At 51.3% G+C, this 22,196-nt stretch overlaps 1 protein-coding gene across 3 annotated transcripts; it reads right to left on the reverse strand.

Moving 5' to 3' along the window:
* Window positions 1-4,748: 4,748 nt before the first annotated feature.
* SLC38A7 (solute carrier family 38 member 7) lies at window positions 4,749-18,609 on the reverse strand. Of its 3 annotated transcripts, none has more exons than XM_047791622.1 (12): window positions 18,507-18,609; window positions 17,784-17,925; window positions 15,792-16,213; window positions 14,608-14,806; window positions 14,263-14,407; window positions 13,271-13,369; window positions 12,495-12,552; window positions 12,196-12,310; window positions 10,754-10,901; window positions 9,993-10,192; window positions 9,188-9,242; window positions 4,749-5,802 (listed from the first exon to the last, which is right to left on the reverse strand). In XM_047791622.1, the coding sequence occupies exons 3-12, from the start codon at window positions 16,059-16,061 to the stop codon at window positions 5,700-5,702; spliced, it is 1,392 nt and encodes a 463-aa protein (XP_047647578.1). In that variant the 5' UTR covers window positions 16,062-16,213; window positions 17,784-17,925; window positions 18,507-18,609; the 3' UTR covers window positions 4,749-5,699. The 3 variants fall into 3 exon arrangements, with proteins under 3 accessions (XP_047647578.1, XP_047647576.1, XP_047647579.1); XM_047791620.1 differs by having other exon boundaries at window positions 9,188-9,262; window positions 17,784-17,922; window positions 18,507-18,567; XM_047791623.1 differs by lacking the exons at window positions 13,271-13,369; window positions 14,263-14,407; window positions 14,608-14,806; ... (1 more) ...; window positions 17,784-17,925; window positions 18,507-18,609 and adding an exon at window positions 12,831-13,191 and having other exon boundaries at window positions 9,188-9,262.
* Window positions 18,610-22,196: the final 3,587 nt, after the last annotated feature.

Consider the following 22,196-nt stretch of genomic DNA (forward strand, 5'->3'; position numbering starts at 1 on the left):
CTCTAACCTTAATAAGAAGTCCTGGAGTTCCTGTTGTGGCTCATCGGGTTAAGAACCGACATAGTGTCTGTATGGATGCAGTCTTGATCCCTGGCCTCACTCAGTGGGTTAAGGATCCGGCATTAACTCAAAATGCAGCATGGGTTGAAGATGCTGCTTGGGTCTCACGTGGCTGTCACCGTGGCATAGATGGGCTCACGGCCACACCGGATTGCTGACCCACTCAGCAAGACCAGGGATGGAACCTGCATCCTCATGGATACTAGGTGGATTCGTTTCTGCTGCGCCACAGTGGGAACTCCCAATCCCTTTGCATTTTAATCATAGTTGTTTACAATTCCTGGTCTGATGATTCCAACACCTCTGCCATATCTGAGTCTGGCTCTGATGCTTGCTGTCTCTTCAAACTGATTTTTGCCTTTTAGTCTATTTTGTATTGTTTTCCTGATTGCCAGACATAACATACTGGGTAAAAGGAACAGCTTTAAGTAGTCCTTTAGTAAAGAGGTTGCAAGGTGTAGGGGGAGGGTTCTATAGACCTCTGATTAGATCACTGTCTCTCAGTGAGAGCCTGTGTGCTTCTGGACTATGGACTTCACACATGCTTCTCAGCTCTCCTCCCAGCCCCCCCCCCCCCCCCGCCCCCGCCCCAGGTAGGACCAGGTGGCTGGAGTGGGATGGAGCTGTGTATTTCTCTTAGGTCAGTTAGGCTCTGATAAAATCCCAGTAGGTTGGGCTCTGGTTAAATTTTAAGTGTCTCCTGAGGGCATATCTTGTTAACAAGAACAGAATGCTCTGGCACATTTCAAAATGGTTCCTTTTACCCTCCTCTGCTGGAGGCATGAGGGGATTCTTCTCTGATGTTTACTATGAGAACTTGGTAGAGCTCCTGGTAAAACCCACAAAGTAAAAAAATGTGCCCCCTTCCCTAATACAACTTGGTTCCTTGGTGTTTTTGTTTTTTGTTTTTTTTTTCCTTTTTAGGGCTGCACCCAACAGCATGTGGAAGTTCCCAGGCTAGGGGTCAAATCAGAGCTATAGCCGCTGACCTATACCACAGCCGCAGCAACACTGGATCCTTAACCCACTGAGGTGGACCAGGGATCAAACCCACGTCCTCATGGATAACTAGTCGGGTTCATTACTGATGAGCCACAACAGGAACTCCCAAATGGATAAATCTTGTACCTATTCTCTCCCCCATCCCCTGCCCCCTCGGAAAACATAAAAGTGTTTGGAGGGCAAGATGTCTGCCTTCCTCCTTCTTCCTGGCTACAATGTCTCTGGCTTTCCTCTACATCTACTGGAAATTTTTTCATTGTATCATAGCAATGAATTACCAAACCTGGGTTTGTAATATTGAATCTACAACTAGCACATGTACATACACAGTTTCTGTGATTGATTGGTCTGAGTCCCCCACCAGACTGGAGGCCATGATCTAGAAGTGGCCCTGCCCCAGGACAGGGACAACACTCAGAAGTGCTAGACAGCAGATCACCCAGAACCCTCACGACGCTGAGGGTTGGAGTGTCCTCCGAGGCCACAGCGCATATCTTTCATAAAGGGAAATTATACAAAGGAGACCTCTAGTGACCAAAGGAAGAAACTGCAGTTACACACTGTCCACCCCCTTTTCCCCATTCCCTTCTTTCTTTTCATTTTTAGGATTTTTCTGGGGGGGCGCTCAGAGGGGGCATATTAGTGGCATATGTAATTTTCCAGGCTAGGAATAAAATCTTGAGCTGTAGCTGCCGGCCTACACCACAGCTCATGCAACACTGGCTCCTTAACCCACTGAGTGAGGCCAAGGATTGAACCCACATCCTCATGCTAGTTGGGTTCTTTCCCACTGAGCCGCAATGGGAACTCTCTGGCTGGCTCCAGTTTTACTCCCTGTGTGTCCCTGGGCAAAGCGTGTAACAAACATCTCTCAGCTTTCACTTCTGCATAAAGTTGTCGTGAAGCCCAGATGTGAATGACGAAAGCTAAGTGCTGGTACAAGGTAAGGGCTCAACAAAAGTTAGGTGGTACTCAGGCATTCATTCATTTCTTCAACAACTATTGAACACTTGCTATGTGCCAGGCACTGGCTAAGATACCCGATGGACAGGGAGAAATGACCCTGCTCCCATGAAACAGGGAAGCAGGAAGACACGGATGAAGCACTCACAAGTGTGATGAGCAAAAGGCAGAGGTGTCTTGACTAAGATGGATGAATGGGTGAATCTGGCTGTGTGTCTGGCACTTGCTAGTGGCCAGTAACCTTTCCTTTTTCCTCTGTCCACTCGGAGGAAGTGAAGCCAAAGGGGAAGCTCTTGGTCCACTAGCCGGTGTTGAGCGTGCTCCGAAGCGGTCCCACCCCTCTAGACTTGCAAAGTGTTTCCTCCTTTCAGAGTCCCCACTCCCACCAGGAGGGAGGGATCGTGGTTAAAGACTGGAGCAGGGATGGGGAGTGTGGTGGAAGGCGAGCTGGTTAGACAGTACTCTAAGGACCCGGGGAGCCACTGCAAACCCTCCCAGGAGGCCCTGCTCTCACCTCTGCTGCCCTCCCACACAGAGGCAGTGCTCCACCGACAATGGCCACTTTTCAGTTCCTCACCCAATCGTGTTGCTCCCATCACAGGGCCTTCACACATGCATTTCCATAGCCTAGAAAATTCTCCCCACCTCTCTTCACTTTGTTCATTCCTACTCATTCAGGAGCCAGCTCGTGTGCCACCCTCTCCAAGAAGCCTTCCTTGTCTCCCCAGACAAGCTCCAGGCCTCCCAATATAACATTCTATTTTTTTGTTTTGTTTTGTTTTTCATCTTTTTAGGGCCTCATAGGCGGCATACCAAAGTTCCCAGGCTAGGGGTTGAATCAGAGCTACCGCTGCCAGTCTACACCACAGCCACAGCAATGTGGGATCTGAGCTGTGTCTGGAACCTACACCACAGCTCACAGCAATGCCAGATCCTCAACTCACTGACTGAGGCCAGGGATCCAAGCCATGTCTTCATGGATCCTAGTTGGGTTCGTTAACGGGAACTCCTACAACATTCTGTTTTTTCCCCCTTCTTGGCACACATCACAACTTGCAGATATACATGTGTGACCACTTGCTAAGCATCAGTCTTCCCTGCAGGCTGAGAGCAGAGCTGGTGCTTTGCTGTGCATCTTCTTGGCAGCACTGAGCACAGTGACTGGCTTCACAACCAGGACAGCAGAGCCTGCTCAGGAGTTTGAGTCTCACCCCGAGATGAGAGGTCAGGGAGGGACATGCAACCCGAAGGCCAGCTTGTGGCCGGGGTGGTGAGGGGCAGAACGGTGAGGACTCGAGCCGAGACAGAGGCTGGGGACAGACTCAGCAGATTTCCGTCAGCCGGGAAGGGCTGATGGGATGTGGAAGCAGACAAAGGTGTCAAGAACCAACTGTGGGTTTCCAGCTAGGTAACAGGAGTGCGGCAGGCCCCTTCTCAAGTCAGGGGTCATAGAGGGTGAGGCCAAAGGGCCTTACCCCACTCAACCCCTTCCTCCACCCCAGCCCACCTGACTTGTCAGTAGCCTGGACTGTTGCCGGGATGACACGGGCCACGCCGCTCAGCAGCACAGGTCCCTTTTTATTAGCCATCCTCTCTGGTCAGAATGTGCACAGGTAGAAGAGAAACAGTAAAATGCCCTGGCAGGGAGGGCAGGGGAAGGGGCTCCTGAGGTTCGGCCAAGAGGCCAGATTCCAGCTCCTTTTCCTGACTGGTCCATTGCTGTGCAATGACTCCCCTGGCACCCCGCGCCCCTCCACTGAAATCCAACATTAGGAGGCTGGGCGCTGTGGGGCCTGGTGCGAGCAGCAGGCTGAGGGAAAACAGCCCCAGGGGCCGAGAGGGTGCCTGAGGAAAGGCAGTTCACCCGGTCTGGGGACTGAGCAGAAGCTTATCCACCCCCAGCTGCCTCTGCGTCTTCTATCTCACTGCCCTGAGGGTGGGTGCCCTCCCCCTCAGTCCCCAGCCCCTCAGTTCAGAGGTTTGGGACAGGAGGGGCCAGGGAAAATGCTGAGGGGTCAAAGCAGAGGAAGCCTGATTTGGTACCTGGGTGGCTTGAGTGGCCAAGGGGTTCAAAATGGGAACATGAAGGGGGCAAATAACATCCCTTTTTTTTTTTGTCTTTTTGCCTTTTCTAGGGCTGCTCCCACGGCATATGGAGGTTCCCAGGCTAGGGGTCTAATTGGAGCTGTAAGCTGCCGGCCTACACCAGAGCCACAGCAACTTGGGATCCGAGCCGTGTCTGCAACCTACACCACAGCTCACGGCAACACTGGATTCTTAACCCACTGAGCGAGGCCAGGGATCAAACCCACAACCTCATGGTTCCTAGTCGGATTCGTTAACCACTGAGCCACAATGGGAACTCCAACATCCCTTCTCACCCTGCACAACCTAGGTGTGACCTTGGTGTGATCGACAGGCCAGGCCTGGTGGACGTGAGGAGCTGGGGAACGGGACGAGAGGGTTTGGTCCACCCTCACCCCATACTTATGTAAGCAGGAGCGATCGAGCAATGTGGAGAAGTGGGGTAGAGGCTGGAGAGATGATGAGAAGGAGCAGACGAGATCCAGATTGAAGGGAAACTTCCAGGCTGGCAGGACTACACGCAGTTGTTGCCCAGTGACAGCTCGGCTGCCTTCCTCGTCTGCAGGCTACCAGGGGAGGGCTGGCAGGGTAGGGGGGACATGGAGGGCAAGGAGAAAAGCCACCACTGCAAGAGAAGATTCCAGAAGGTTCATCTTGATTCTCACCAGCCCAGCCTGCATGGGTCTGAAACATCCCCAGCCTTCACCATCACCCACCCTTGTGCCTCTGAAAAGGGCCTGTGTGGAATCTGAGAGAGAGGAGCAGACTCCCCGCCATGCGGAAGGTGCAGGGGCGGTGGGGGGGGGGGGCGGCAGTCGGTGGGGGGGGGAGTACTCACAGCACCGTGGCACGGCCCCTGGCCCCTGGTGCAGAGTTGGGCTGGCACCGTTTGTAAACATTAGACTTGGTGATGTCTGGGGGTGGAGAAGCAGAGGGATGCCTGGACCATCAGGTCTGGGTAAAGAGAAAGAGTGAGGCCCCAAAAGCCTTGGGACATGTCAGTCGGCCATGGGAAAGAGGGCTCACTGTGGCCTTGGGAGGCAGCAGAGAGGGCATCAGTCTGCCCGCCTCTGCACATTTGTGTGACTTCAGCGCTACTTCTGGAACTTGCCAGAGGAAGCCATGCTGGCTGAGCTGCCGACAGCCTGGAGCAGGCACTGAGTCAGGGGTAAGGAGCACGGCCCCTACTCAGGATGGGCTTTTCTGTGGAGAGAGCAGCCCTTGGTCCACACTCCTTCTGCAGAGGGAAGTCAGACTGGGCTCTTTCTTTGGAGACATGACCCTCTTCACCCATGACTTCCAGGCATGGAGAATTTGAGAGGTGAAGAAGGGGAGAAGGTTCCTCTGCGACACGAGACCTCCTCCCACTATCCACAGCCCAGCCAGGATGGGGGAGCAGGAAGGGAGCTGGGTTTGAGCTGTCCAGAGGTGTGGGGCCTGGTTTCACCCCAGAGTCGTCCTTGAAGAAGGATGTCCAGGTGTCATCCCACCAGTAGAGGGGAGTGTTGCCAGACTCAGGTGGCCCCAAAGGTCTATGAGGTGGTCCGGGGTCCAATGGCAAAGGCCAAGTGTTCCCTGGGAGGTACTGGTTAAGACAAGAGGTCCACAAAGATGGCGTTGGCTGTGGTCTGGCCGAAGATGAAGGCTCCCAGGGTGACCAAGAGGATTCCGTAACTGACCATTGCCCACCAGCTGTAGAGCAGACAGTGAGAGAAGGCCTGGTCAGCCAACCCACATACGACTTTGCCAACTTCCATACACACATACATAGACACATATATATACATATCTCAGTTAATTATGGTAATTACTTATACCACTTCTCCTGTGCGTAGAGCACTTCTTACTTCTCAACAACTTTCCATACACAGGCGTGCAGGGCCAGGGGTATGACCCCTAGTCCATGGGTAAGGAGATCAAGACCTAATGGGATTAACTGGTCACAGCATACCAAGGGCACGTCTCCTGATGGAAAGACGGTCATGAAAAAGCAGGTTACATGTAGTGTGATCCATTTCTTAAAAAAAAAAAAGGGAATTCCTGTAGTGGCTCAGCGGGTTAAGAAACCAACTAGTAGTAGTTCCTGTCGTGGCTCAGCGGAAAGGAATCAGACTAGTATCCATAAGGACGAAGGTTCGATCCTTGGCCTCGATCAGTGGGTTAAGGATCTGGTGTTGCCATGAGCTGCGGTGTAGGTTACAGACAAAGCTTGGACCTCGAGTTGCTGTGGCTGTGGTGTAGGCTGTCAGCTGTAGCTCTGATTCGACCCCTAGCCTGGGAACGTTCATATGCCACAGGTGCAGCTATAAAAAGTGAACATGAATAAAATAAATAAGCAGACATCTGCATATCTGTGTATCAAAAACAGCTACAGGATTAAAACTGGATATTAAGAGTGATTAGTCTGTAGTTTTTTTGTTTGGTTTTAATTTTAGTGTCGTACCTATGGTATATAGAAGTTCTCGCGCTAGGGGTCGAATTAGAGCTATAGCAACACCAGATCTGAGCCGCATCTGCGACCTACACCACAACTCACAGCAACACCAGATCCTTAACCCACTGAGCAAGGCCAGGGATCGAACTCGCAACCTCATGCTTCCCAGCCAGATTCACTTCTGCTGAGCCACGACAGGAACTCCAATTAGTCTGTATTTTTTAGGTTTTCTATAATGAATGAGTATATCCTGCACAATGTATTTTTTTAAAACACGCAACCTGTCAAAACCTCTCTACTAATCAGGAACACGTACATGTTAAAACAATGTAGTATTTTGCAAAATGTGGTCTATACATACAATGGGAAATTATTCACCTTAAAAAGGAAGGACATTCTGGAGTTCCCGTCGTGGCGCAGTGGTTAACGAATCCGACTAGGAACCATGAGGTTGCAGGTTCAGTCCCTGCCCTTGCTCAGTGGGTTAAGGATCCAGCGTTGCTGTGAGCTGTGATGTAGGTTGCAGACGCAGCTTGGGTCCCGAGTTGCTGTGGCTCTGGCGTAGGCTGGCAGCTACAGCTCTGGTTAGACTCCTAGGCTGGGAACCTCCATATGCCACAGGAGCGGCCCAAGAAATAGCAAAAAGACAAAAAAAAAAAAAGGAAGGACATTCTGACACATGCCACAACACAGATGCATTTATGCCACATGAAATAAGCCAGTTACAGAAAGACAAATAATTGTATGAGGTGCCTAGAAGAGTCAAATTCATGAAGACAGAAAATAGAATGGTGGTAACCAGGGGCTGTGGGGACGGGGCGTGCTGAATTACTGTTTAATGGGTACAGAGTTTCAGTTTTGCATGGATGGTGGTGATGGTTGCACAAAAATATAAATGCACTTGATGCCACTGAACTGTACACTTTAAAATGGGAAAGATGGTAAATTAAAAAAACAAAACGGGAGTTCCCATTGTGGCTCAGCAGTTAACGTACCCAACTAGTATCCATGAGGACGCAGGTTATATCTCTGGCTTCGCTCAGTGGGTTAAGGACACAGCGTTGCCATGAGCTGTGGTGTAAGTTGCAAATGTGGCTCGGATATGGCGTTGCCATGGCTATGGCATAGGCTGGTGGCTATAGCTCCGATTAGACCCCTCGTCTGGGAACCTCCATGTGCCGTAGGTGTGGCCCTAGAAAAGGCAAAAAGACAAACAAAGAAACAAGCAAATGATCAAACCAAAAAAAAAAAAAACCCTGAAAAAAATGTTTTATATTCATTAGCTAACAAATACTGAAAAGCTGCTATATATAGTGTTTGCAGGGGTGTAGGGTACAGGGCACTTTCATTAACTGCTCTTGGGTCTCTGACTGGTACTGCCTTTTTGGAGGGTAATTTGAATCCATGGGCCAAAGTAAAAATGAGTGTGCCTTGTGATAGAGCAACTTCCTTCTAAGAGTTGATGCTACTAAGATCCTTGACCAGGCGTGCCAAGGTAATGTAGAAGTGTGTTCACATTTGGGACAGATTCATACAAAATATTCTATAGCCCCTGGAAAAAGAAGTGGATCTTCATGTGTTGACATAGAGCAATCTCCAAGATACACAGTTAGGGGATAAAAGCAAATGGCAGAAAAGTGTGTTTGGCATGAAACCAATTTTTTTTTTTTGGTCTTTTTATGGCCTCATCTGTGGCACATGGAGGTTCCCAGGCTAGCGGTTGAATAGGAGCTGTAGCCGCCGGCCTACGCCACAGCCACAGCAACGCAGGATCTGAGCTGTGTCTTCAGCCTACACCACAGCTCACGGCAACGTCCCATCCCTAACCCAATGAAGGAGGCCAGGGATTGAACCTGTGTCCTCATGGCTGCCAGTAAGGTTCATTTCTGCTGAGCCATGATGGGAACACCAGCATGAAACCAATTTTTGAAAAAAGCCACGTATTTGTGTGTACACACGCATAGCTTTGTGTACCCAGACACAGATCACGCACAGAAACAGTCCACAAGGGCACAGACCATGTGGATGACACGGAGCTCTCTCAGAAAGGAGAGGTGGGGAGGGGGCTATGGAGAAAGGACTTCCACTTTTTTCTCCAAAGTCCTCCAGCGGTGTTTGAACTGTTACAACTACGACGTGTTACTTATTTTAAAAGAAGTATTTTATTTATTTTTATTTGTCTTTTTATGGCCGCACCCACGACATATGGAGGTTCCCAGGCTAGGAGTCAAATTGGAGCTACAAGTGCTGGCCTATGCCACAGCCATGCAGGATCCAAGCCGCGTCTGCGAGCTACACCAAAGTTCACAGCAACGCCGGATCCTTAACCCATTGAGCGAGGCCAGGGATTGAACCCTCATCCTCATGGATCCTAGTTGTGTTTGTTAATTGCTGAGCCATGAAGGGAACTCCTTAAAAGAAATATTTTAAAAACTCATATTTTTCAAAGTACACAAGTCTCCTGACTCCTACTTTTTTTTTTTTTTTTTGGCCACACCCACAGCATGTGGAAGTTCCTGGCTCAGGGACTGAAACCCAGCCAGAGCCAATGAACCCCATGGGAACTCCTGATCCCTACCTATTTAGAAGCAACCCCCCATTTAGCACCTTCCAGAGAGGACCACAGACTGTCTCTGCTTTTACCTGGCTGGCTTGACTTCTTCCATCTCAGAAAGTTTGGCTTGAATGAGGCACAGCCCTGGAAGAGAAGAGGTGGCCCTGAGAAGGGGGTGGGCTCAGTCAGCCTCTGCCTTGCAGTAGTGGCAGACAGTGTCTGAAGCTCAGGTATTGTGACCTCCGTGTCAGGGCGCTGCCACCAGACCCTATTACGCTGTCATAGTCTGAACCAGCCAGATCCCTGATGGTCGGGGAGTAACAGGTACTTGAATGAAAGGTTAGGAGTACAAGCTATGGACCTAGACAGACTTGGGTTTGAAAAGGTTCTGTTATTCTTTTCTCTTTTTTTTTTTTTTTGGTCTTTTTAGGGCCACACCTGTGGCATATGGAGGTTCCCAGGCTAGGGGTCTAATTGGAGCTACAGCTGCTGGCCCACACCACAGCCACAGCAACGCCGGATCCAAGCTGTGTTTGTGACCTACACCACAGCTCACAGCAACGCTGTATCCTCAACCCACTGAGTGAGGCCAGGGATCGAACCTGCAACCTCATGGTTCCTAGTTGGATTCGTTTCCACTGTGCCATGATGGGAACTCCAGTTCTGTTATTCTTTCGCTGAATTTGTTAACCTCCAGGGAAGCTTGTTACCCTCTCTGAACCTCACACCTCCGCTTCAGTAAAATGGAGATGATGCTTAAACAGGGGTTTGCGTGGAGCCTGAAGTGGGTAATTGATAAATGCTGGTGAGTGTCCTTCTTGGAGGGTGAGCAACTGAGGAGCTGAACCTGGGAGGCCTGGGGAGTTGGCACTGTGGGGGTGTCGGGGTCCACACCTGGGAAGACGAAGATGAAGCAGGCGGCCAGGCCTCCGATGACTGAGATGACCTTGCCGATGTCAGGGATGAAGAGCGCCAGCAGCAGGGTGAGCAGGAACCAGAGCAGCGTCTGCAGCACGCGCCGCCGCCGCTCCCGGCCCACGTCCTCCTCCACCGGCGTCCCCTGGTAGCGCAGCCACAGGCCTTCGACCACCGCCCTGTCCGCATGCATGGAGAGGGGCTCAGAGGCGGCCCTGCTAACAGCCCCCCACCTCCAGCCGTGGAGCCAGACCCGCCCCCCCCCCCCCCCGCCCACCGCAGGGCAGACTGTAGGTAAGACTATCTCTGATCCTTGGTTTCCTTGTCTGTGAAGTGGCCTAGCAGCACTCTTCTCAGGGTGGCTGTGGGGACTGGATGGGACGCTGAAGGGGAATGGCGAAGTGCCTTGCCTGGCCCAGGATGTGCACACCCATGGGCCCCAACACTACTAGGCTCCTGAAAAGGATGGGTTTGGAGTACCCAGGAAGCAGGGGGTTCAGGAACAGATCTGGACTAGAGGTTCTCAGAGGGCTCATGGAATGTTCTGGTGACTCTAGAAAAAAGGGGCTCCTCAAGACCTGGCTGGGGATTCTCACAGCGCTGTTTTAGGCACTGACTCCTTTTGGCTTTAGTTACTCCTTTTATAAAACAGATTCTACACGAGGCCTGAGGACCATGTTCAAAGGGCTTTCAGGGGCCCTGAAGAGAGGGAGCGCCCCACGGGGCGGGAGGGGACTCACCGCCCACAGAAGTGCAGGATAGGGTAGGAGGTGAGCACACTCAGGATGATGAAGGCTCGGGCGACGGCTACAGCCACGTCCTCCGAGGGGTAGGACAGGAGTACATCAGGGTCCACGGCAGCTCCAAAGGTCAGGAAGCCACAGATGCCTGAGGGTGGGGACAAGAGGGCCAGGTCAGGGCGACCCTCAGAGGGTCAGGGGGATGGACCATCCACTGCTTGGTCCAAAAGCAGACGGGGAGGTGTCAGAACAGCTCTGGAGACTTAGACTGAGGCTTAGAGGCTGGGATCCGAAGCCTCCCTTCCCGACTTCTCACATCCCCAGCCCCACGCCATCACCTTTCCGATCTTGAACTCACCCAGCAGATCCCGTCTCAGGGCTTGCGGACTAACCTTCTGTGTGCCCAGTCCTTCACGCTGCCATCCCCTCATCATTCGGTCTCAGCTCAGATGCCCCCTCCCCAGAGATGGGCTTCCCTGCCCCGCCCATCCACAAACCGCTCCCCCTACACACCCCCAGCCCTCTCGCTCATTGCCCTGTTCTGCTTTCTTCATAACATCCCTCTTTCTCTGAATCTTTTTTCCCCTTGTTTATTGTCTGTCTCCCCAACCAGAAAAAGAGCCCCAGAAGAATGGGGATTCTGCTCATTTGCCTCCCTTGTTCCTGGCTTTATCTGCAGAGGCTAGAACAGTGCTGGCCTGAGAACCATCTATGGAAGGAATCACAGTATCTGGCCTCCCAGTCCTGCTGCCTCATCCCAAGCATTCTCCACACAGCATCCACAGTCATCTTGCACCGAGCCCCACCCCTACTGAAAAACACTTCCTTCTGGCCCCCAACAGTCTTCAAGGATCTGGCTCTGCTCCCTGTCTGGCCTCGCTGCCTGCCACCCACCCCCAACTCGCTCCTCTCCATCTACACCAGACCTTCTGTATTGGCCTCAGGGACTTGGCATTTTCTGGTGCCTCTATCTGGAACGCTCCTCCCCCCAGCTCTTCAGATTCTGGCTGGTCCTCATGATTTCGGCTTCCCCAAAGGCTATAACCCACCCCCCAAAGCCAGCCCCACCCAGTGCCACTCACAGCTCCCCTTTCACTGTTCCCATGGCGGCCCTCACCACTGTCTGGGATTCCTTACTGATTCCCGATTTACTCTTGTAAGACTGTCTGTCCAACTATAGACAGGCCCAGGTCTACCTATCTCCATGGAAGCCCCATGCTGAGAAAGGTCCTGGGACTTAGCAGGCACCCACTGAAAGCTGCTGAATGAATGAAGACATGATTTGGGCAGGAGGAGACCCAAGGCAGCCCAAGTTCAAGTCAATGCCTACAGAGGTATTCAGAGTGCAAGGCTGTCCCATGGAAAACCTGGGCCAGAGGACTTGGGGACAGAGAGGGGAAGCGGGAGACCTCTACGCCTGGCCCTCAGAGGGGATCACTCACCTGTACCCATGTAGACCGCGAGGGCTATGACCATGGCGGCCGTCACCACCCCGCCCCAGGTCTTCACCTCGGGCCGCTGCATGCTGTTGAAGACGGGCACACTGCTCACGTGGCACTGTCAGGGTGAAGGGCAGGCTTGTGGTGGGCAAGTGACCTTACCCCCAGGGGCCAGGGGCAAGTCCTGGGGTCCCCCCTCTATCCTTCCTTCCAAGATCCACCCCCCATCCTGCTGGTAATGTGGAGTCCACCTCAGGGTGGGGGGTGAACTCAGGGGACAAAAGGGACCTTGCAACTGGCACCTGAAATCCGAAGCAGATGGTAGGCATGGCATTGAACACAGCTATCCAGGAAACTGGCCTGAGGACAAACACACAAGATGCTGGTGCCCGTGAGCCCCTCACAGTCACCAACCACCCCTGTGCCTGTGCTCCTTTACCATTTGTCTGCACCTCCAGCACGCAGAAGTGCCTGGGCCAGGGACTGAACCCACACCACAGAAGCGACCTGAGCCACTGCAGTGGCAACACTGGATCCTTAACCCACTGAGCCACAAGGGAACTCCTCCATGCCTGTGTTCTTCATTCAGCCCACTGCACAGCCCCCATCCCCCTGCCAGCTGCACACATTCAACTCACATAAGTCTGGGAACTGGGAGAGGACACATGGCCATTTCAAAGGTCCGTAAAACTGAGGCTCTGGAAGGACCTTCTGGGACCAAAATCCAGAATTTTTGTCTCCTCAATTCATCCTCACAGATATTACAGATAAAAAAAAAAAAAAAAAAAAGGGCAATTTCACCTTGGCATTTTTCACAACCCGAGGCCTAGCCTCATGCTGGCTCATCTGCTGGATGTTAGCAGCAAACTTTCCCCCATCTCTGCCTCGCCCTCTTTTCTGCAGTAAAAAGATTCCAGGACCTTTTGCCTCCTTCCTACAATGGCCAATGAGTCAAGCCCTGAGGAGCTAGTGAGCCTTGGGAAGAGCACCTGGGTAGCCTTTTGATGCCTGACCCAATACCTCCTGGGGCCCGAGTGGCTGCTGCTACCCCATGTGTCTCCTGGTGGCCCTGACCCACCTGTTCAGGATGTCCGCTGGGGTCATCTCTTTATCGGGCCAGATGTACTTGATGATAATGATGGCAGTGACATACCAGGTGCCCACGACGCTCAGGAAGCTGCCAGGAAGGATCGATTCAGCTTCCTCCTCCCCAGCCCCCAGCTGCCTTTTCTCTGATTCCATCCCCAGGGACATCCCCCCTAACTCTAGTCACCAGAAGTGTCTAATGAATGAATTGGGAGACTAATCCAAAGACTCAAGTAATGCATAAGAAATACATTTCAGAGAAATAAGCCACAGGTAGGAAGCCAACAGGGGACCAGATTGACATTTGTAGCCATTGGGAAATGAGGTGGTTTAGCTCCATGGCTCAGGGACCATAGCAGGGGGCTGGGCTTCAAAGCACATCTGTTACTTCAATCAAAGCAGCTCAGGCCTGGCGAGAGCTGCGAGCAGGGCCTTTGAGAAGGAAGAGATGCGGGAGGTAAAAAGAGTTGAAGGCACAACTACTGGAATGTCAACACTGAAGGGGACCTTGGGGACACTGAGTGTGGCCCCTTCCATTATGGATCACAGGAAACAGCTTAGAATCCCACAGCTTTTCAGACTCTGGGGCCGGAAGCTAGTGTCTTCCTTTCATACCAAGGTGTATGGAAAATCTTGCCAGGCTGACAATCCCAAATGATCAGAAGTCTCATCCTCTGTGGGAAAGACAAAGCCCAGGCTGGGAGACTGCCTTCACATTCTTGATATCCTTGTCCCTTCTCTGACAAGGACACTTGCAGATGAATCTCGCACTGACGCAAAGAGCCACTGTCTCCCTTGCCGCTGACACAAGAAGGTCTTATGCCAGAACCTTTGCAAGCCCTGGTCTGCCCTGCCTTGCCCACTCTTGCTGCCCCCAGGAAGGAGGGTGGCATGGAGGAGGGGGGTTCCCCAGCAGCCCTTGGGTCTCCAGCTGCCTGTGATCATAGCCTCTGTCCAGCGCAGGCTGGGGTGGGGCCTCCGAACCTGGCATATTTCTGGAAGCCGATCTCCCTGGGGATGGAAAGGGGCAGGATGAAGAGGAAGGCAGTGAGGCTGATGGTGAACTTGCGGTCTGTGTACCAGGGGCTGCCGCCGGCCCCCTCAGGCTCCTTTGCCATCACGGCTATAACTGCACAGGGAGGAAGGAGGGAACATGATGCCAGGCCACTACAGGGTGAGGCCCTCTGTCTAAGAGGCCCAGCAGCCAGGAGGGAGGACCCCCAGATGAATGCTAGGTCTTGGGCAGGTGTTTCATGCTCTTTCCCTCCCACCCCAGGGACCCTGGGGCCGAGGGGGCGGGAGGAGGTAGGTGGTAAGGGGGGACCTCACTCTTGTCCTGCTGGTCCCCAATGATGATGAGGAAGGCAATGCAGGTCCCAAAGGTGTAGACGGCAATGGCCACCTCACACAGCACGCCCGTCAGCTTGCCACACACAGCCCACACCACTTCCTGGTAGGTCCTCTCATTGCTGGCCTGGGAGCAGTAGGCCAAGATGACGAGGCCGCTAATGATGAAAACCAGCATGGCCTGCAGGCAGGGGCAGAGCAGGAGGGTGTAGGAAAGGCCTGGCAGCAAAGAGCAGCCTGGTCTTGCTCGGCATTTACTGGGCCAGCGCCCAAAGCCGATCTGGCAAATGAGCCTCATCTTGCAGGGCAGTGTTAATAGATTACTGGAGGCTGCTGAGCTGAGATTTTCTTCAAGAACAAAAGTTTTGAGGAAAATTTCAGACATACACAAAAGTAGACAGAATGGTATAATGGACCCTTTAGAACCCACCAGTCAACTTCATAAACATCAATGCACTCTTCCTCTCCTGCTCTTTCTCTCTCTCTGTTGCTCCCGCTTTCCCTCTGCTCCCCCCTCACCACTGGAGCCTGCCTGTGCTTCCTCCACATCCATCTTCTCTCTCTTCTCTCTTAATAAACACGTATTTGTCTCACTAAAAAAAAAAAAAAAATCATCAGTTCATGAAAGTTCCCTTGTGGCACAGCAGGTTAAGGATCTGGTGTGGCTGTAGCTGTGGCACAAGCCACAACTGCAGCACGAGTTCGATCCCTTGCCTGGAAACTTCCACATGCCACAGGTGCACCCAAAAAACAAACAAAACAAAACAAAAAAAACCCCATCAATTCACAGCCAATCTTTTTTCATCTATGCCCTTTCCCAATCTGGATTATTTTGAACAAAATAAAATCTACTATATCATTTCATCAGTCAGGATTTCATTAGGTAGTTCTAAAAGGTATAGGCCTGCTTTTTAAACACAATCACAAAATTATTAAATAGGCAGGTGATGCCCAAACTTCCCTGACTGCTAGAAAGGCTTCTGAAGCCTCATCTGGCCTCAGAGGAAAGAATGCTGCAATAGATTAGTGATGTCTGCCACGTGTGACAGAAGGGAGAGGGGTGTGTCACGGACTGACCATCCCTGATCCAAAGCCTCCCTTTTGAGGCAAAGAGCCCAGACTCACCACCCGAACTGCACCTCTGCCCTCCCGGTCTGCGCACTCACCATCTGCAGCACGATGCCAGCTGCCACGCCCCCAGCAGTGCTGAAGGCTGCTGGGAAGTTGAGCAGCCCGGCGCCCAGGCAGGCATTGACAACGATGAAGACGGCTCCAAGTGTGGAAGTGGTGCCTCTGTCCAGACCCCCAGGAGAGGCCTCCCCCTCATTCTTGGGGACTATGTCCACAGAGGGACTCTGCAGGAGACGGGCACGCTCCCCGGAGTCCGTACTTAAGCCCCACTCGCCAGGGTCATTGTTGATGCTGACCTGGGCCATGGCCCTGGAAGTCCTCTTCCTGCAGGGTCTCTGGGTTCTGTCTCACAGCCACATCTCCTGGGGAGCTGAGGGAACACCTTCAGCTTCAGGGTGACACCAGACTGTTTGGGGCTGCGATCCTAGGAGGCCTGTGGGCTATGGATCTCCTCAACCTAGATGGGAAAGGCAGGTACTACTGTTATCACAGGATGGGCACGGAAAGGTGAAACAACATCTCCCAGCTCAGATGGCTGAGATCTACACCTTGGGGAGCTTCTGTGCAGAACAATGCATTGGGTGCCATGGTGTGAGATGGCAGAGACAGAAATAGGTCAGATGCAACTCCTGCCTGCTTCAGGCTTACAGACCTATCAGGTAAATAAGACATAAACACCGAAGAGGGGGCATTAACACATTGGCACTAGAGCCACGCTTGGTCTGGAGGGTCATGGACATATCTTATCTCATTTATTCCTTATGACAGTGGTCATAAGGTTCAGAGAGATCGAATCACTCATCCAGGGTCACACAGCAGGCAAGGTGGAGAGCAGGATTTAGATCCAGATCTGTCTGGTTTCCCAGCTTGTTTCCATACCACAGGATTCCAAGAACAGTCCTCACCCAGAACCGTGGATATTTCAATTTCTTACAGCCCAGCATCTCTCGCTCCCACCCAGCATCTAAATTCTATGGAGCTTTCAAGGCCCTTCAAAATCCAGGCCAATTCTGTCTGCTTCTCTGTGAAATGACTTGAAAATTCATGTGCCACTCAGGATTATTTTTGTTCTACATTTAGCAATTAATTTCCACATATGATACAATAGAAACATCCCCTCAGAAGACTGCTAAGTAAAGAAGATAACAAAGAAAGCCGAATATATGAATAACCCATGTTTGGGCTCCAATGAGTTTTTTTTTTTTTTTTTTTGGTTTGTTTTTTGTTTTTTGCTTTTTAGGGCGGCACTCACGGGATATGGAGGTTCCCAGGGTAAGGGTCTTATCAGAGCTGTAGCCGCCGGCCTACGCCACAGCCACAGCATCACAGGATCCAAGTTGTGTCTTTGACCTACACTGCAGCTCACAGCAATGCCAGATCCTTAACCCATTGAGCGAGGCCAGGGATCAAACCCACAACCTCATGGTTACTAGTCGGATTCGTTTCCACTGTGCCACAACAGGAACTCCAAAAAGGTTTTATTTTTGCTTTAATGAAAAAAAAATTCAGGGAAGTTCTTACTCTTCTCCCACATGACTGACCTAACCATCGCCCATCACAGAAGCATCCCTTCCCGTGCCCTCAGCACTCTGATGGGTTTAGAATGGCTAGTGAGTCCCACTGCTTGAACAAAGTTTGGAGCCTCATACTCAGTAGAGGGGAAAGGGGGAGTTTAGGTGCTCTCAGACATCTGTCACCAAGCATGCAACCAAGGGACAAAGCTCCAGGGGAAGTGTCTCCTCTCTGGCTCCAAGTCCAGAAAGACCAGTCAGATGCCGCAGGGCTTCCTCTTACGCAACCTGCCACCCAGCCAGCAACTCAGCAAAAAATCAGTGAGTAGTGGACGCAGTTTGGGGCTCCCAGCTTCCAGGGTAGCCCCACAGAGAGCTCTGCAAAGTTAGTGCTACTGAAGCTGTGAGACCATGTCTTCCTGCTCACATCGAAGACACAGAGGTCTCCACATTAGCCCAAGATTTCTCAGCTCCCCTTCCCTGCATATTACCCCCACACCACCATACCCAGCTTACCTGCTCTTTCCACCTGTCTGGCTGTGGTGGAGGGAGAGCTGCTCTTTACACCTCCTTCTCCCCAAAGATTTGGGATCTGAGTCTCCTTACTTCCCTCTCCGGCCCCCGATGTCTTCTTTCTTAAAACTTCACCGAAAATCTGCTGTCAACAGTGAGAAGGGGCTGAGCTGTTTCTGTGCTGGTGAGCGGGAGTGAAGGGAACTGAGGCGTTTTAACTCACAGAATGGAACAGCAGCTCAGAACATGCCCATGGAAGGAAAGAGGCTAGACTAATGTCACAGGGACTAGACGGCAGAACCAGAGACAGAAGCCTAACGCCCACGTGCCCAGGCCAGGGGCTTAACCTTTGCGGTAGGCCCCCTCAGACCCCAACTGGAGCAGGTTGCCAGGCCAGCCTGGGACTGGATCCCAGAAATATGAGGAGTGGGCTCATTGGGAGTGGGTCAGCGCGCACCCGGGGCGGGGACGATCTACAGGCCCGAGGCGAGTGGGTTGCTGTCGGGTAAACTAGGGAGGGGCTTCGGGGCTTGATCCGGCCTAGGAGTGATTAAGGAGACTAGGTGGGGCCAGCCTGACCAAGCGCGGGCGTGGGGCGGAGGACACCGGGCTGCGGAGTCCTGAGGGTGTGGGCAGGGCTTTTCCTCAGTGGGGGCCCTGGGGACCCCGGGGACCCCGGGACCTAATATTTCCACCCTTCACCAACCTGTACCTCCTGTCACTTACCTGCGGTGCCTCAAGCCCGGCCGGCTGCAGCGACACGTGAACAGCGGTCACATGACTCTGGCCTTGGGTGGGCCGCGGGACATGCTGGGAGTTGTAGTTTTCTGCAGGTGTCAATCTTGGACACCAGCTTCCTTATGCCCGAGGGGATGGCACTGTTCCGAATCAGCCTGGCAGCCTGCCCGCCGGTGTTTATCCGGTTACTTTTAGTCCTGGCCCCTTGGCCAAATCACACACTCCTTCCTACTCCTAGGAAGAGCAATTGATGATTTTGCCAGTCTGGATGCCATGGGCCATAGATCTTTGACCTCATTAATCCTCCTTTGTTTCCCTTGTCTTCGCACCCACAGCTCTGACCCTGGACATTTTTTTTTTGTCTTTTTGCCTTCTCTAGGGCCGCTCCCTGGGCATATGGAGGTTCCCAGGCTAGGAGTCCAATCGGAGCTGCAGCCACCGGCCTACGCCAGAGCCACAGGAACGCGGGATCCGAGCCGCGTCTGCAACCTACACCACAGCTCACGGCAACGCCGGATCGTTAACCCACTGAGCGAGGGCAGGGACCGAACCCGCAACCTCATGGTTCCTAGTCGGATTTGTTAACCACTGCGCCACGACGGGAACTCCTGACCCTGGACTTTTTCACTGAGGACAGTGAGGGGCCATTTTTACCTCCTTGAGCTGTGGTTGGTTTGAGTGTTGCTCATGGCCATAACCCCAGGGCCTAGATTCTTGAACACTGAGGCACTGATGTCACTCATATAAATAAGTATTGTTGAATGAATGGGTGTCCATAGCCCTGGCTTCTGTTTGTGCCTGTGTGCCACTTGCAAGCTGTCACATAGTCACTAGCATTCCAATGTCCTCATCTATGTTAGGAGAACCTGTTCTCCATTCCACCTACCTCTCCATGCATCAAAGGTCCTTGCTGATGTCCCTCAGTGGTGACATTTTGCAAAACCATAGTACCATATCACAACCAGGATACTGATGACACAATCCACTGATCATATTCGAATTTCCTCAGTTCTATTTGAAGTCATTTTTTGGTGTGTATTTACTTCTATTCAGCTTAATCATGGGGAGGGTTTATAAATCACCACATTCAGGATTCCAAACCTTTCCAACACAAGGATCCCTCCCACTGCCCTTTTATAACCACTCACCTCCCTCCAGCAAGGCTCTCCTCCTGTAAGTCTCTGCAACCACTAATCTGTTCTCCATTTCTAAAAGTCTGTCATTTCAAAAAATGTTATATAAATGGAATTCTACAGTTGTAACCTCTTAGGATTGGCTATTTTCAACAAGCATAATTGCCTAGAGACTCATGCAAGTTGTTGTGTACATCAGTGCGTGTGTGTGTGTGTGTGTGTGTGTGTGTGTGTGTGTGTGTGTGTAGGCTATGCTCACAGCATGCCAGCATGCAGAAGTTCCTGGGCCAGGGATCGAACCTGTGTCACAGCAGTAATCAGATCCACAGCAGTGACATCACCAGATCCTTAACCTGCTGAGTCAGCAGGGGAGTTCAATTTTGGGTATATACATAGAATTGCAGAGGTAGAATTGCTGAGTCAAGTGGAAACTCGACCCGGTTTAACCTTTTGAGGAAGTGCCACTGTTTCAAAGTAGTTGTACCATTTTACCTTCTGACCAGAAGTGTATGAGGGTTCCAGTTTCTCCATATCCTTGATAACCCTTAATATATCTTTGATTATAGCCATCCTAGTGGGTGTGGAGTGATTCTTATTGTGGTTTTGATTTATATTTTCCCCATGACTCATGATGTTAGCATCTTTTCATGTGCTTGTTGGCCATTAGTATGCTTCCCTGAAAAGCTATCTATGCAGACCCCCTTTCTGGGTATTAATTGCCTTCTATTATTTTTTTGTCTTTTTAGGGCCACACCCACGGCATATGGAGAATCCCAGGCTAGGGGTTGAATGGGAGCTACAGGCCGCCGGCCTATGCCACAACCACAACGCTAGATCCATGCCATGGATGTGACCTAAATCACAGCTCATGGCAATGCTGGATCCTTAACCCACCGAGTGAGGCCAGGGATTGAACCTCCATTCACATGGATACCAGTCAGATTCATTTCCGCTGAGCCATGATGGGAAGACCTATCTTATTGCGTTGTTAAGGGTTTTTAATATATTCTGGATGCAAATGCCTCATCAGATATGTGATTGGCAATACTATTCTCAACATTTTTTTTTGTCTTTTTGCCATTTCTTGGGCCACTCCCACGGCATATGGAGGTTCCCAGGCTAGGGGTCTAATTGGAGCTGTAGCTGCCAGCCTACACCAAAGTCACAGCAACGCAGGATCCGAGCTGCATCTGAGACCTACACCACAGCTCACGGCAACGCCGGATCGTTAACCCACTGAGCAAGGGCAGGGATCGAACCTGCAACCTCATGGTTCCTAGTTGGATTCGTTAACCACTGTGCCACGATGGGAACTCCAATTCTCAACATTTTTATAAGGTTATCGCTCAAAAAAAAGAAAAAGTTGGTCTTTCAGTTATTAGATATAAGTAAACCAATAATTTTTTTTCCTCTTTTTTTAGGGCTGTATCCACGGCACATGCAACTTCCCAGGCTAGGGGTCAAATCGGAGCTACAGCTACCGACCTACACCACAGCCACAGCAACACAGGATCTGAGCTGCATCTGGGACCTACACCACAGCTCATGGCATCACCAGATCCCTGACCCACTGAGAGAGGCCAGGGATCGAACCTGCATCCTCATGGATACCAGGTAGGAGAACTCCCAAGCCAATAATTTTCATGGAAAAGAAAATTCCACAAGCTAGAAGTAAGTACAGCTTAAAACAAAATTCTCAGGTTGGCCAAATGAGCTGGACTTTCGTTGTTTAGATGTAAGCCTGCTTGGTCTAATAGAACTCAATGGCTGGCCCACGGGTCAGTTATATCTGCCCTCCTGAGAAAGTTTCCTTTTTCTTTCTTTTCTTTTTTGTCATACCCATGGTATGCAGAAGCTCCTGGGCCAGAGACTGAACCTGCACAATGGCAGTGGCAGCACCAGATCCTTAGCTCATTGAGTCACTGGGTAACTTTTCCTTTTTCTTATTTTTTGGCCTCACCTGCAGCATGCAGAAATTCTCCGGGCCAGGGATTGAACTTGTGCCATAGCAGTTAGTTAGTTACAACATGGGATCTTTAACTGCTAGACCACCAGGGAACTCTTTTTCTTATTTTAAAAAAATAGTTGCCTGGAATACTCTGGTTTCTCTTCAGATTGAATAAATCTTTTGCCTTATTCTTAAAAAAACCCAAAAAACAAAAACCAAAAAAAAAACCAAAAAAAAAAAAAAACAACCCACAAAAGATTCCTGGAGCTCCCGCTGTGGTGCAATGAAATTGGCAGCATTTCTGCAGTGCTGGGATGTGGGTTCAATCCCCAGCCCAGCGCAGTGGGTTAAGGATCAGCCTTGGTGCAGCTGTGGCGTAGGTCACAACTGTGGCTGGGATGTGATTCCTGGCCTGGGAACGCCATATGTCAAGGAGTGGCCAAAAAAGAAAAACAAAAAACAAACGAAAAAATTCCTCAACCTTATCTTCTACATACTGAGTCAGAATGCCCAAAGAGAACCAAAACTAAACAAAACAAAACGGACTCAGGGACTATTCTGCCTTAAATTTTAGTGAAACAAAGGCATGAGTGGGTC

This window comes from Phacochoerus africanus, chromosome 8 (assembly GCF_016906955.1).
Source record: "Phacochoerus africanus isolate WHEZ1 chromosome 8, ROS_Pafr_v1, whole genome shotgun sequence".
In the NCBI taxonomy this organism is placed as follows: domain Eukaryota; kingdom Metazoa; phylum Chordata; class Mammalia; order Artiodactyla; family Suidae; genus Phacochoerus; species Phacochoerus africanus.